The sequence below is a fragment of the Salvia hispanica genome, chromosome 4, assembly GCF_029641045.1.
Source record: "Salvia hispanica isolate PSC_SH4W2 chromosome 4, Shi_PSC_v1, whole genome shotgun sequence".
NCBI lineage: Eukaryota > Viridiplantae > Streptophyta > Magnoliopsida > Lamiales > Lamiaceae > Salvia > Salvia hispanica.
In genome coordinates this window covers 4,750,019-4,765,966 of record NC_142695.1, presented here as the reverse complement: position 1 = coordinate 4,765,966, position 15,948 = coordinate 4,750,019, and the positions used below count along the sequence as shown (strand labels likewise).

Genomic DNA, 15,948 nt, shown 5'->3' with positions numbered 1-15,948 from the left:
TGTAGCAAATTTGTGAGTAGTTTTTGCGAGCAGAAGTTCATTTGCGACCACCTTTTTGCTCGCTAATGGTGGATGTCGATTAAACTATGTATGTGCTCGCAATATTCCTAGCACCTCCATTTTGCTCGCAATTCTTCTAGCACCTCCATTTTGCTCGCAATATTCCTAGCACCTCCATTTTGCTCGCAATTCTTCTAGCACCTCCATTTTGCTCGCAAATTTTCTAGCACCTCTTGTGCTCATTATCGACAGCTCTTTCTGCTAGCACAAAATTGTGATTTGTTCTCGCATTATCGACAGCTCTTTCTGCTAGCACCTCTTGTGCTCATTATTTTTCTAATTTATTATCTGGATAACCATAAAGAACAAAATTGAAATTGACAATTTATAAAGAACAAAATTCAAAACTTACATTAAATCCAACAATAGTTCTAAAACAAAACAATAGTTCAAAACTTACACTTTCAGTTTTTACTAATTCGGTTAACCTTTTTAGTAAGATCCAACAATAGTTCTAACATCCTCTCATTTTCTTTCTCAAATTCAGCGCGTAACTCCATTTTTTGACGCGCTAAAGCAGCATCACGCTCTGCACTTTGACTATCCAGCTCCGCTTTCAACGCTGCATTTTGCATCTCCAGCTCCGCATATCGCTGCTCCTGCTCCGCGCGCATCTCAATTGTGATTTGTTCTCGCATTGCTTGTAACTCTTCCGTGCTAACGCCTGAGCCCCCAGTGGACGAACTGCTAGCATCAGCGAAATAAATGCTTGTGGCCTGTCCAGCTCCGGGAATTTGTTTTCTCTTCATATTCTTCACAAAAAGGTCAAGGTAAATGCGATCAAAATCTGGATCTACTTCCCCAGCAGCCCGCAACTCATCGGCTCTTGCCTTAACTTGCTCCTATGAACATGTATAATAAGACTTCAAACCAATGCAGTAACTAAAAGATAACAATAAGCAAGTAAGCATCAGTTAAGCATCAGAACTAAAAGAAGAAAACAGTAAGCATCAATGCCCCTTGTTTGCATAACTAAAAGATACAGATATTAATCAATCAAGATATGGTCTACTCCAACCAATGCATGCACATGCTATATACGGTCTATTACAACCTGCATATGACCCTAAAACTCGTAGAAAGCAATGCATTGCTGCCAAATTCAATCTGAAATGGTGCTAAAGGATTTTATCTGCTACTCTCATAAATCAAAAGAGCCAAGAAAACAATTTAATACATGAAATGAGAAGATGGTGAGGTTTCCAAACTACAACACCTCTTATTTCAAGAGTAATCAAGAATCAGATTTATATAGCACACTCACATATATGCTCATCACCTGTTCACTCCTTCATAACAAACCTTTTATTTCAACAGTAATGATATCAGCAAATGGTAAACCCCCTTCAACACTGCCTTGGTTTTTCATGAAATGCTCACATAGAATCAATCATGGAAGCATAGCATAGATGCAAGGCAGTACCCATTTTTCTTCATTTAAAATCCCAAAGATGCAAGACCAAAAAATGCTTGATATCTTATTTAATTTCATATTTTGGGGGTGATCATCAAAGGATCAAGTGATTATCATAGTCACTACTACCATCATATTCATATTTACTTCCAGCAGTTGTCACTAAAATATTAATTATATATAAATAAATTTGTAAGCAAATTAATTTGAGATTACCATTTTTTCTATGGCGCGCTGCGAACACAACTCCCCCGGTGAATCTTTGCCTCTTCGCGTGTGAACCCTTATATAAAATTCTACAAACTTAGGCATCTTCCCATTATTCTCTTTAATCTGCAAAGAATATTCAAAATGATTAATGATAATTAAAAAATGAACAAGTTAAACTACAAAATGTAATGTCTACCATCTTTTCCACTGTAACGTCAAATGAAACAGATCCGTTACAATGTGTGCCGGGGGCTTTCTCATATCCTTGTTTACGATTCTTCGAGCATCTCTCGGAAACCTTGATAGACGCAGCCGTATTCCATGCTTTAGTGTAGTCTTCCCACAATGCATCCGTGAAGTAAGCAGGCTTTCTTTTCCTATTTTTCAGTCTGTAGATATGATTGCCATACTTACGCTTGCATCTTGTGTGAAAAGCACTTTTGGCAAGGTCTTGATTATAGTTCTCAATATTGGCATGGGCCTGCCAAATCATATAAAAGAAAAGAAAAAAAAAAGTTATATAACAAAATATTAAATAAAATATATAAAAATTCTATAGACTTCCCAGCAAATGTTAATAAAGAAAAGAATTCAGTTAGATCAAGAAATTCTAAGCTACAATTAGAATATCAAGTAAAACATTGACCATTCTTTACTCTAATGGATTATAGTTTATACAATTACCTTAAATTCTTGCCAATAGGATTCAATGCATGAATCATCAAGTTTTGCTTGTGAGAATGCAGTTGGGTGCACTATATTTTGGAAAGCATCTTTCAATATGTTCGCCACAGCTCTGGAAGGGTACAATCTGCATATCAATATATAGTTATAAACTTTAAAATTTATAAAAAAATGTATAAAATTATCTATCCACTTACAATCCATCATTCCTGAGATGAATGAATATACGGCCTTCTTGATCATGTGTAGGATGGTCCTTCACTGTACCATTTCCGCTCACTGTATCATTTTCCTCCAATTCTTCCTCTTCGACATGAATTTCTTCCTCATGAGCATTTTCTTCATCATCATCGAGAAGAGCCAACCTGCGTCCTCGTCTTGTAAATCCTCCTCGCATTTTTCTATCCAACCTACTACTGACGATAAGAGTAATAGTAAGTATTATCCAATCTGCGAGCCTATTGCTGCCATGTCAAGCCTAAAAATACAATTTCCTCAGATTTCTATTCAGAGTATCATTCTATAGAATATTGTAAGGAGGCAATACTATAAGACCCACATGTGACCAAACATAGAAAGATTTAAGTGCATAAGCTATATGTTAATGCATACAATTTTAAACAATATTCTATGAACTTATCAGTAACATCATGCTAGATTAATATAAACCAAGCTATACTCACCAATAAGATGAAGCTTCAGTTAGGCCTTTCAGTCTAGGGCCAGTAGCAGCAGATCAACATAAACTACAAAAGAATAGCCAGATTAATAGAATGCCAGACAGTTTAGTTCAACATTCATTTCACACAGCCACTAAATGAGGTTAATTAATTAGGTACTGACATAAAAACGCCCCATTTGAATTTACTAACACATACACATAGATAAACAGAGAAACATTTCATATAAAGTACCAGATGTACCCTATAAACAGAGAAAATTTCATATCTTATTCTGAATGGATGTAATTGTCTACTTTTGAAAATAAAGCACATAAAGTAGGGTAACAAAACAGGCAAGTAGAGCAGCCAATGTAGGATTATCTTTTTTTATTATTACAAGATCATATCCACTTTGTGAGGAGTAAATTAAAAAGGAAACAGCAATATATAAGACATAATAACCATAATCAGCTTGATTAAATGACTCATCAAGATCATAGCTAGAAAACTAAGAAGATGGGTGCAAAACATCAAGCTAGAGCATCAAACACTGTACGTTTCAGGTAGACATCTATACAGTCCAAATGACCATTAGTTGATATAATATCCTTTGCATATCTCAAACTCGAACGCAACCTAAAACGAAATCTTCTATAGCTGCTGTTTCAACAACTTGAGGGTCCATTTCAATTACTTCAGTTTCAACCAAACAAAAAACTACAAGAGGCATATAGAAACTACCCATCCTTCTCAATATGCAATGGTCCAATTTCATCAGCCAGCCCATAGGCAATTGATGAACACCCAGGCCCTGAATAGCACACAACTCAAAACAGTAACACATGAATTTAAAATGGATGTAAGATCATATAATCAAGTCAAAAAGATGAAGCACAATAAAAGCATATCATAGAGATCAGATCCACTTCCATTCTCCTCTAATTCTAAACAGCATCATCACTATATTTAAACATGTAGCAAGTAAGAAAAAATTAAAACTTGAAAACAAAAGTCAAAATTAACATACAACCACATTTAGAAGATGAAAAGCATAATTACTGAGTTGAGTCTAATACAGATAATTATTCAAAATCTCGTTTATTTTGCATGTACAAGAAATCAAAATTTTCATTTCCCAAAGCCTTGTGGTAATAATAGCAAGATCTTGTAAAATTCTTAACAAACAAACGAAAGCAGAGATGTAAAATTAAAATTAGTATATATGAGTTGTTACCTGAGTTATGTTAAACGCTGATCTGAGATTGAGATGTTAAACGAAAGGCAGCAATGAATTCTCCCTGCCTGAACAGCCCCCCTCTTGTGCAAAACAGTAGTAAGTACAACAATAACTGATCTGCACAGAACTGCAAATATCAAACTCATTTCTCTTGAAGCATTTCCTTAGCAACTAAAAATTCACAAGCCTGGAATCAATCATCTAGTTTCAGCAAAACCACTAATAAGTTCCCAAAACTAATTTTTTGCAAATTGAAAAGGAATTTCAGTGCGCCATCAATACAACAGCTCTGTAAAACTTTCATCCATGATTTGATTCATATTCCAGAAATTAGGAAATTTTACAACATATTGATCACAGTGCAGTTTTCATCACTCTATTCAATTGTTGGTTTTCAGAAACAAAATTCACCTCCAAAACTACAGGATGTCTCCAGGAGAGGTTGAAGGCGGCGCAACTACGGCTGATGGGTTTCAAGCTAAAATAGGTAGCCTAACTAAAAATATCACACAGAACTATGAATGTTTGATTAAGATCTGCAAAATCAAATTCAGCAACTATTATGTATTAGTGAGGATCAGTGAATCGATGAGAGGATCAATAACCTCTTTCAAATTAAACAGTTGCAAATAGAAAATAAGCAAGCAAATGCCGACCAACACTTTTCCGGAAATTGTAACAATCAAAACAGAAAATTGTGGAGAATTCCGTAAGCAAGCCGTGAAAAGGAAGAGAGGAATCACCTATTGCAGATGATCGAGCATGCAAACGAAGTCAGAGAGAGAGAAAAACTGCATCGTCGTCGAGCATAGAGGAATCGCCTATTGCAGACGATCAAGCAGGGAAACGAGGTCAGTGAAATCTGCTCCGTGACGGTGAGAATCTCTCGAAGACCAGAAACTGTTGCAAATTCATATCACGGTGAGAATCTATCGAAGACCAGAAACTGTTGCAAATTCATATCACGGTGAGAATCTATCGAAGACCAGAAAACTATCGGTATCGTTTTTCATATCACGGTAGAATCGGTGAGAATTAGGGGGAGGAGATGAGAATTGGGGAAGGAGAATCTGTGAGAATTGGGGGAGGAGAGGTGAGAATTATATCGAGAGATTTATGAGAATACCACTTCAAGGAATTTAAGTCTTTTTCATTTCCAAGACTTCAGAATTGCATTTTCAATATGTTGGACTTCACGATTGCTTTCTCCCAATACACAATTAAGTCTATATTTTACATTTTATAATTTTATTAATATTAATTAATTATAGTTATCATTTTTAAAATAAAATATTTCAAAAATGATAACAACAATTAATATTTTTAGATTTTACGAAATTTCAATAATTAGACGAAACAATAAAAATAAGATAGTACTTACATTTTGAGATAGCATCAATGTCCAAGAACTAGTCGTAGTCATCTTCATCTTCATCGCCATCTTCCTCTTCTTCTTCTTCTTCTTCTTCTTCTTCTTCTTCTTCTTCTTCTTCTTCTTCTTCATCCTCATCCTCATCCTCATCCTCATCTTCATCCTCATCTATAATCTCTCTAAAAATTGGAATCATTGCGCCGCTAGGGTCACGATGTGGTGGGTTTATGAATTGTACATCATCAGATATTTCGTGAACTTCCAGTTCATCTTCTTGGAAAGCTATATCTTCTTCTACCTCTTTCATGGCGATGTAACTAGAATCGAATTTCTTTGCTCGAACCTTGAACACTGCCCGCCAGTTCGCCCTGTCTTTTTTCTTGCTCGGAAAAGGTACAAAATAAACTTGAGATGCTTGTTTAGCTAAGACGAAGGGATCATATTTTGGGTACTCCTTCTGAATATTTACTTCTGTAATTTTGTACCTCGGATGAACAATTGTACCACCACGTGGAGGTGGACCCGGATTATACCATAAACAGTTGAACAAGACAACTTTCTTAATTGGTCTTGCACGATATTTGACCTCCACAACTTCTTTCAAAATGCCATAAAAGTCATCCTCGTCATAGTTGTAATTCGACCCTCTGACGCAAACCCCACTGTTGAATGTGGATTTACTCTTTCCATAAGAGTCTGTGTGGAATTTATATCCATTGACAATACAAGCATTATAACTCGTGACCCCGGTCAATGGTCCTTGTGACAAATAGTATAAATGACTATCGTGAGGTAGGTTATTTTGACCCTGTATATCAACCACTTAGTGAATAAGTTACATATTTCCGACAGTTAAAAATGTACAAAATAAAAATATATAGAAAACTTACATATGCATTAAACCATGACGCATATTGACTTTCTAATTGTTGCTCTATCTCTGACGGTGTTATTCTTGGAAAGCATTCGCGCAATTGCTCGACGAACATGCTGTTTTATGAAAAAAGTAATTAAATAAGTAGCATCTATTTAGTTCAATAAACGAATTTAAGGAAATCAAACTTACTGCTCATATTCCTTTGCTTCTTGAGTATTCAACAATATGTAAGTGTGTGCCGCTCTGTACTCGACTTCTGACAAGAATCGTGCACGTCCCTTCCCAACACATCTGGTATCAAATGTGAAAATTTGAAGCATATCTGTGGAGTGAGTAGATCCCCCTCCGTCGTCATTACGAGGAACATCTCTACCTCGACAACGGACATGTGACTCAAAGTAATGAGTGCAAAAGTGAGATGATTCCTCAGTCAAATACGCATTACATATTGATGCTTCCACAGCAGCCTTGTTCTTTACATTTAACTTCAACTTGCGCATGTACCGTTCAAATGGATACATCCATCGAAATTGTACCGGTCCTGCGATCAATGCCTCATATGCTAAGTGGACTGGAAGATGCTCCATGGAGTCAAAGAAAGACGGAGGAAATATCATCTCAAGCTTGCACAAGGTAACCACAATCGACTCACTGTACTTTGTCATATCAGCCTCTCGTATCACTGTAGCAGTAAGATCTCTAAAGAAATTGCTCAACTCTGTCAGAGGCTCCCATACATCGTGTGGAAGTAACTCACGAAGTCCAATTGGTAGCAATCGTTGCATAAACACATGACAGTCGTGGCTTTTCATACCGTACAACTTATGTTTCTTCATATCAATGCATCTTGACAAGTTAGAAACATAACCATCTGGGAATTTCAAAATGTTGAGCCACTTGAGCAATAATTTCATACTTTCTTTATCAAGTGTGAAATTAGCCTTGTGATATTTCCCATCACACGGCCAAAGTTCAGGCCGTATACCAAGTTCTTCCAAATCTCTTCTTGCATTAGCATTATCTTTTGTCTTGCCTTCCACATTCATGATGGTATTAAAGATATTGTCAAAAACATTTTTTTCTATGTGCATGACATCCAGATTGTGACGAATCACATTTGTCTTCCAATACGGAAGATCCCAAAATATGCTTCGTTTATTCCATCCAAAAATCTTGCTCAACTCTGAGTTTGCTGTTTCTGCACCTTCATCAAACACTCTCTTGTACTCAAATTGTTCCAAGTTATCAAGTATCTGTTCTCCGTTTAAGATCGAAGGAGGACCGGAATGTTCGGTTCTGTTCTTTATGAAATTCTTTTTATCTCTGCGGAACCGGTGATTTCTATTGAGAAACCTCCTGTGACAATCAAACCAAGTAGTTTTCCGTCCATGCTTCAAGGAAAAAGCTTGTGAGTCCTCCATACAATACGGACATGCACGGTGCCCAGATGTACTCCATCCTGATAACATTGAATATGCGGGGAAGTCGCTGATAGTCCACATCAGTGCTGCACGCAACTGGAAGTTTTGTTTTCTAGATATATCGTATGCTGGAATTCCTTCAGCCCATAAATCGTTGAGCTCTGCAATCAAGGGTTGTAGAAATACATCAATTTTCTGTTTTGGACTCTTCGGACCTGGCACGATCACAGTGAGAAACATGTATGGATCTTTCATGCACATCCACGGCGGCAAATTGTATGGAGTTAAAATTACCGGCCATAATGAGTATTGTGAACCACTTTGGCCGAATGGCTGAAATCCATCTGTGCTAAGTGCCAACCTGACATTTCTTGATTCAGAAGCAAATAAGGGATGTGACTTGTCGAAAGTTTTCCAGGCTATAGAATCAGCTGGATGGCGCATCTCTCCTGGAGTCTGGGCGTGCTCTGCGTGCCATCGCATGGATTGAGCTGTAACTTCAGACGCATATAATCGTCTTAATCTTGGGCCCAGAGGAAAATAATACATCTTCTTGAATGGACTCCTACCATTATCCTTGAATCTAGCCTGACCACAAACTTTGCATTCGGTCCTATTCTCGTCTTCTCTCCAATAGATCATGCATCCTTTCTTGCAACAATGTATCTTCAGATGGGGCATATCTAAAGTCTGCATTTGTTTCTTGCACTTGTAGAAACTGTTAGGCATACGATTTGGCTTTGGCAAACGCTCCTCCATAAACTGACACAATTCGTCAACAGCTCGCTGAGACATTCGATGTTCAGATTTCATAGTCATTATTCGAGCATTTGTTGACAGCTCAGAATAATCACACCCATCCCACAAATCAGACTTAGACGCTTCTAACAAATTATAGAACTGCTGCGACTCATTGAATGGGGGCTCTGGCATGTATGTAGGCAGAACATACTGCCAATGCTCGTGAGCACCTGATTGTCCCCACGCATCATGCACCATGTGCTGGTACGGATTCAATGGTGGATCACAATGCATGGATTCTATTTGTCTTGAGCTGGACGACGCTTCAACATCATAGTGAAATCTCCAATCATAATAATTTTTAGTAAACCCCCTTCTCACAAGATGTTCCTTCACCGTGTCCGTATAAAGAAAATTTTTATTATCACATCGTGCACATGGACACCTAATTTTCGAACCATCCATTCTAGAGGGATGTTGCACAGCAAAATTTATAAACTTATCCAAACCATCAATAAAATCAAGATTCAATTCTCCGGTGGAAAATTTTCTCTCATACATCCACTCTCTTCCCGGAATTTGATTCATTTTACTATCTATCATACACAAACAATATAAATCAAATAAAGTACAATAATATTTTTGAATTATTTAGCCCACAAATTAAAATATTCATCAAATAAAAGTTTTACCTTTTAATAATTGGAAAATGCCAAGCTGGGCCGACGGGTAGCGGAAACACCTCCAAATCGCAAAAATCTTAGGCAAGAAACAATATAAATCAAATCAAGTGTAATAATACTTTGAGTTATTTAGCCCACAAATAAGAATAACTAACAAATCAAATATCATAATATAGATCAAATCGAGTATAATAATATTGTGAATTATTTAGTCCACAAATTTAAAAGAATATCTAACAAATCAAGTATATAATAATTTAGCCCACAAATTTAGAAGAATAGCTAACAAATCATGTATAATAATTTAGCCCACAACTTTAGAAGAATGTCTTACAAATTATGTATAATAATTTAGCCCACAACTTTAAAGAATATCTAACAAATCAAGTATAATAATTTAGCCCACAACTTTAGAAGAATAACTAGCAAATCAAAGTTTTACCTTTTAATAATTGGAAAATGCCAAGTTGGGCCGACGGGTAGCGGAAACACCTCCAAATCGCATAAATCTTAGTCAAGAAACAATATAAATCAAATCAAGTGTAATAATACTTTGAGTTATTTAGCCCACAAATAAGAATAACTAACAAATCAAATATCATAATATAGATCAAATCGAGTACACCAATATTTTGAATTATTAAGCCCACAAATTTAGAAAAACATCTAACAAATCAAGTATAATAATATTGTGAATTATTTAGCCCACAAATTTAAAAGAATATCTAACAAATCAAGTATATAATAATTTAGCCCACAAATTTAAAAGAATAGCTAACAAATCATGTATAATAATTTAGCCCACAACTTTAGAAGAAATATCTTACAAATCATGTATAATAATTTAGCCCACAACTTTTAAGAATATCTAACAAATCAAGTATAATAATTTAGCCCACAACTTTAGAAGAATAACTAGCAAATCAAAGTTTTACCTTTCAATAATTGAAAAATATCAAAATTTGATGAGCTTGCTTCCCCACATTTTTCTACCCCCAATTTTCAATAATGTGAAAATATCAAAATTTAATAAGCTTGCTTCCCCATATCTCTACTCCCAACTTTTATGTAAGTAGATCTGGCAAAATTTTTGCAATGAGTGGAAGCTGATGGCAGAAGGGATGGAAGGGATGGAATCTACGGTGTGGAGAAAGGTAACAAATGAGAAAAGAAGAAAGTAGATTTGGATAAGAACTAAAGTTTGCGAGCACCTATTTTTGCTCACTAATTTGCTAGCAGCTATTATTGCTCACTAATTTGCGAGCACATGTATATTTTGTGACAGATGCGAGCACCCTTTGCTCGCAAACTTTCGAGCACTATAGGTGTGCTCGCAAAATCCCTCATTTTATTCCAGCCGGCAAAAAATGGGTGTAAATGGATGTTGTTTTCGTGTATGCTCGCTATTATGCTCGCAAGTTTGCGAGCAAAAGTCGGTGCTCGTAATAAAGTGGTCACAAGTTTGCGAGCAAAAGTCAGTGCTCGCAATAAAGTGGTCACAAACAGCCGCTTTTTTTGTAGTGATTGTAGCTTAATTTAGGGTTACGTTACGTAACGTTACTACTGCAAGTCTGCAACTATAAATGTATTTGCAAAACCAACTTCTATAATTTCAGAACAGTCCCTTCATTAATTAATTCTGTAAAAAACAAATAAAATTATTTGGATATATAATCGTCTCAAGTCTCAAGGTTATGTAAAAGTGAAAATGATGCAAAAATAGTGGTTGAATCGCATAATTTCAAAACAAAATCCAGAAACCAAAAGTTGAAGCCACACCAGTCATAATCTTTTTGATCAGTCATAATTTGTTTGACAATAAGAAGAAAAGATGGGTCTTCATTCATCATTACCACACAATCATATTGTTAATCCACTATATCAAATCCCAAATACCTTCTTATTAATTTTCCGCAGTATATATATTGCAATAATTGCCCTATATTGATTGTGTGTTGGTGCAAGACTGCAATCAATGCGAAATTTTGTTTTTCCATAATTGTTCTGATCGTATCGTATATACAAGTATTAATCACTAATCAATGCATATCTTGGTGTATCATAATATTTGTATTTACTAGTAATAATTAATATAAATAATTTCACGTGGAGATAAATATCTGATGCAGCATTAATGGAGTTTTGTTTGATTTAATTCTCTGTGTCTCTCTACGCTGCAAGATTTATCAGAGGGGCAGTTTGGTCATATTTCACCATGATATACGTATATTATTATATTCCGCAATGTTGTTTGCTCCCATTTATTATCGTGTTTTCTAGGGTTCAGGCGTTCAACATTCAGATTTCATATCAATTTATTAATTCCCAGAAATTTTATGAAAAATGAATATCATATAATAATTCAAAAATCCAAAAATCTAGTACGAAGTACTACCAATTATCATAAAAAATGTTCAACAATATTTGTAACACCACCTGTCCACTATTTAAAGAATCATTTTGACTCGCATGAGTTTTAAAAAATTGTTTAACTTTGTGAAAAAAAAAAGTAGCGGGAGAAAGTAAATGTACTGTGAGACTCATTTTTAATGTTCAGTACTAATAAATTTTGAGTATAAAAAGTTAATGGAATGTGGAGCCCGTAAACCAAAAATGAAATAAATTAAAGGGTCATTTACATTGTTGACCCTCTAAAATGACAAAATGACTCTTTAAATGATGGACAAAGGAAGTACTCCATATTATAATTAATTATAATAATATTATTTTATTATAGTACTAGTATATAAATTAATAAATATACGAATTAGTTTGAGTTATAAAATTACATCCAATCTGAACATCTGAAATTTTAAAAAATCTGATCCAATGCGAACCAAAAATCCGAATAGAATTTTAAATTTCAGCTTAATATTCAAGTTGGATTTTTGAATTTCGGATAATTTGGTGACTCCTAATGTTTGGTTTTTTCACCATATATACCACATATAAAAACCTCTTCCCTACCCACGTTGAATTCTCAGAGATATATTCATTGCGCTGTATGTATCCCAATATACTTACTACTACAATATTTTTACATGCACAAAACATACATTAGTGTAGAGAGAGAAACAGAAAGAGAAAAGAGAGAGAGAGCTCAAATTAAAGCTGAAGGCTGTGAAAGTGGCCAAGACATGGCGAGTGGATGGATGAAGTCATTGCAATGCAAGTCAAAAGCATTAGACGACGTCGTCACCCACCACCACAACTACCGCCGCCGCCGCCACCACGACGACAACGACGACCACCGCCACCACCGCTCATTATCCAACTCCTCCAGCTGCCGAAATAGCTACCAAAATCTCAAAGACATCGTCGAAACCAACAAAAAGAAACCAAAAAAGCCGAAACCCCCAACCCACCACCCATCCCCGCCGTTCAAGCGCCCGGTTTCCCGAAAACCCGAACCCGGTCCGCCCGCTCTCCCGGTCCGGTCCAGCGCCATCGACTCGTTCTTCCCTTCTCTGACCGAGCTGCCCAAAGACCATCCCTCCCGCAATGTGGTGGAAATCATCTTCCACACGAGCTGGGGCGAGAAGAGCTTCTCGGGCCAGATTGAGATGGTCTTCAAGGTCCAGACCCTGCCCCGGACCCTGACCCGCTTCGAGGAGTATCGCGACGCCGTCAAGCTCCGCGCCGGCTCCGCTGGGGACGCCGGCGAGGACCACGCGCGCTGCATTGCCGACGGGAACGAGGTCATGAGGTTCTACTGCCTCGGCGCCACCGCCCCCGGCGGCGCGTACGAGACGTGCGGCGGCGCGTGGGCGTTCCAGGGGTACAAGAGGGCCGCCGTGTGTACATACTCCGGCAGCGGCGAGGCCCACGAGAGCGCCGGCGGGGGGAGGGGGAGGCGGGCCATGCTGGTGTGCCGGGTCATAGCGGGTCGGGTCTGTAAGGATATCGGGCTGGGCTCGGTGATTCAGGAGCGGGTCGGGTACGACTCGGTGGGTGGTGGGAGCGGGGAGATGCTCGTGTTCGACACGCGCGCGTTGCTGCCGTGCTTTCTTATCATCTATAAATTGTAAAATTATTATTTTTGATTTAAGAAGATTTCGAACGTTTATCAACACCGATTTTCTTTTTATATTTTGTTTTGTAATTCGAATTCTGCAGCTTAATTTCATAGTTTTTTTTTTTCTTGATTTGTAATCACGGAAAATGGGGTTGATAAATGTTCTCTACATCTTCTTATGGAATGATATATAATCCCCTTGCATTAATTCCTTGCTTTTATTTGTGTACAACATTGGCTTCAATATAAAAATAAACATGATAGTACCTTCTCACGTTCTTGCTCTTGTGAATTCAAAGATCTCATTTATTTTTGAACTTGCATCGATTTCCGCAGAAGACATCGTTTTCAATACTGATTTTTAACCATGAGTCCATGACCATAGCATTAGGGTCATTATTATTTCCGGTTATAGTGTGAAAATGTTTTGGTTCACAGCTTCCTCTTGGTCTACACATATTTTATCTGTAATTTCCATCATTGTTATGGCATCATAAGTGCATTTCGTTATTTTTATTATTATAAATTCAATTTGAGTTATTAACAATACTCCCTCCGTTTCTTCATAGTTGAGGCGGAACTTTTCGGCATAAAGTTTTAGAATGAAACGTTGGATGTGTTAAATAAATAGATAAAAGAATAAGAGAGAAAAAGGTAGAGAGAATAAAGTATAAAGTGAATAAAGTAGAGATAATAAAGTAAGAGAGAGAAAAAAGTTACTCCCTCCGTCCCAGATAATTTGGGACACTTTGACTCGACACGAGTTTTAAGAAATATAATGGAAAGTGAGTTGAAAAAGTTAGTAGGATGTGGGTCCTACTTTTAAAGTATTAGTTTTATAATAAAATGTGAGTTGGAATGAGTTAGTGGAATATGAGGTCCACTACCAAAAATGGTAGAAGTGAAGTGAGACAAATTATGTGGGATGACCCGAAATGGAATACTGGGTCGAATTATCTGGGACGGAGGGAGTATCATATATGTAAATGACTCAACTATGATGAAACTTCCTGAAATAGAAAAATGACTCAGCTATGAAGGAACGAAAGAGAGTATAATTATGATTAAAATATGAATTAATAAAGTGATTTCATATTCTATGAATTAATTGAAGTGAAACAATGAATAGTGAAAATTAATTAGAGATGTATGGCTTAAAAATTATACTAGCATTGTAAATTTTGTAATGTGACGCAGAAAAAAAAAAAGAATGATGATTAAAGACTAAAGGGAACTTCGTTAGGCAAAATCAGTGTAGGAGAGGTAGTTCAACTTGCCTAATATTGGTAAGTGATATATATCGAACTTGTTTAACATTGGAAATTAGATGCAAAAAAAATTGTCATGATTATTACATTTTGTTAATGATGGAGTTCTTCAGTTATGAGGATATGAGCCATATTTGGTATATGCACATAAGTACAACATGCATTAGTTGTAAAGATTTGACTATATTTTTCTAATAAATGTTGATTGGTGGCAACGCAAATATATTTAGAACTATGTGGGGAGCGAATTAAAACCCTCCAATTCATCGTCAGTTTAAAAACAAAACAAGATTTATTTATGCTTTGAAGTTAAGAAACAATTTGTTAAAGTATAGTTGTTGTCATGAAATTGACGTCTCTTCTTACGCGACATGTGATTTTGTGAAGCAGTACAAAAATGTAGGGTTTTGGATGGTTTTGAGCATGGAATTTGGTGCTACTGAGGGATGTGTAATATGAAGGGGACATTTCACCACATCAATATGGAAATCTCACCTTATATATCAATCTTTTGTTTTTGCGTTGTTTATCCACTAATTATGTATTTTTAGTGGTTTAGGAACTTGCTTGTAAGAATTTAAATTTTCCAGGTATGGTGTAAATTGATTCATTACCAACTCCATAAATATACATTGAGTATATACTAATTTTCTTTATATATTTCATAATGATGATATTGAAAGATTAAATAATATATGTACATAATTTAGGATTTTGTATTATTGTTGTTGGCATTTCTTTATCACGCTAATTTACTAATATGTATTTTGCTGCCCATTATTAATGATCAGAAGTGATCATAGCGTATAAATTATTAAATTTTTATTTAACTTTAGTATTTCTCATCAACTCTTAAATTTGTCCCACATTTTTTATCGGAACATTTCCTGTAAATTTTAAATAGCAAGATTTTCGTTTTTACATACTAGCTTTAAATTCGTCTAGTAAATTACTAAACTACTATTAATTTGTTTTAATTTTACAACTTGTTAAAATTTTAATGCTAACATTACTTAATAAAATACTCATAAATGAAATTATTTAATTTAGTATAATATGATATTGTTTCGCTGCCTAAAACATGACATCTTTTTGTTGATGTCAGATAGTGTCAGGTAAGCAAGTCATCAAGTTATGTCAGTGCTGAAATTTTGATTGGTTGCAAAGTCAGAAATAATATTTTTCATCAAAATCTAACCATATATTGCCTGTATAAATTTAAAGTATAGACCACGTTTTGATAAACGATCCGATTTTATCAGCTTGAATTTTTAGACACCCATATGTAAAAAATCAACTTGTTA

At 35.9% G+C, this 15,948-nt stretch overlaps 3 protein-coding genes across 5 annotated transcripts; 1 reads left to right on the top strand and 2 right to left on the bottom strand.

The window, feature by feature from the left end:
* Positions 1–364: 364 nt before the first annotated feature.
* LOC125197983 (uncharacterized) lies at positions 365–5,354 on the bottom strand. Of its 3 annotated transcripts, XM_089057773.1 has the most exons (8): positions 5,011–5,354; positions 4,265–4,384; positions 3,052–3,114; positions 2,566–2,781; positions 2,369–2,495; positions 1,881–2,165; positions 1,691–1,807; positions 365–902 (listed from the first exon to the last, which is right to left on the bottom strand). In XM_089057773.1, the coding sequence occupies exons 4-8, from the start codon at positions 2,763–2,765 to the stop codon at positions 465–467; spliced, it is 1,167 nt and encodes a 388-aa protein (XP_088913899.1). In that variant the 5' UTR covers positions 2,766–2,781; positions 3,052–3,114; positions 4,265–4,384; positions 5,011–5,354; the 3' UTR covers positions 365–464. The 3 variants fall into 3 exon arrangements, with proteins under 3 accessions (XP_088913899.1, XP_088913898.1, XP_047952415.1); XM_089057772.1 differs by lacking the exons at positions 4,265–4,384; positions 5,011–5,354 and adding an exon at positions 3,772–3,900; XM_048096458.2 differs by lacking the exons at positions 4,265–4,384; positions 5,011–5,354 and having other exon boundaries at positions 3,052–3,270.
* On the bottom strand, positions 3,650–8,972 carry LOC148927111 (uncharacterized). Its single transcript, XM_089056017.1, has 4 exons — positions 6,706–8,972; positions 6,530–6,629; positions 5,878–6,447; positions 3,650–3,841 (listed from the first exon to the last, which is right to left on the bottom strand). Exons 1-4 carry the CDS (start codon positions 8,970–8,972, stop codon positions 3,650–3,652), a joined length of 3,129 nt encoding a protein of 1,042 aa, XP_088912143.1.
* Positions 8,973–12,343: 3,371 nt separating this feature from the next.
* LOC125193032 (sulfated surface-like glycoprotein) lies at positions 12,344–13,584 on the top strand. Its single transcript, XM_048090736.2, has one exon. The coding sequence runs from the start codon at positions 12,403–12,405 to the stop codon at positions 13,387–13,389; it is 987 nt and encodes a 328-aa protein (XP_047946693.2). The 5' UTR covers positions 12,344–12,402; the 3' UTR covers positions 13,390–13,584.
* The last annotated feature ends 2,364 nt before the right edge of the window (positions 13,585–15,948 follow it).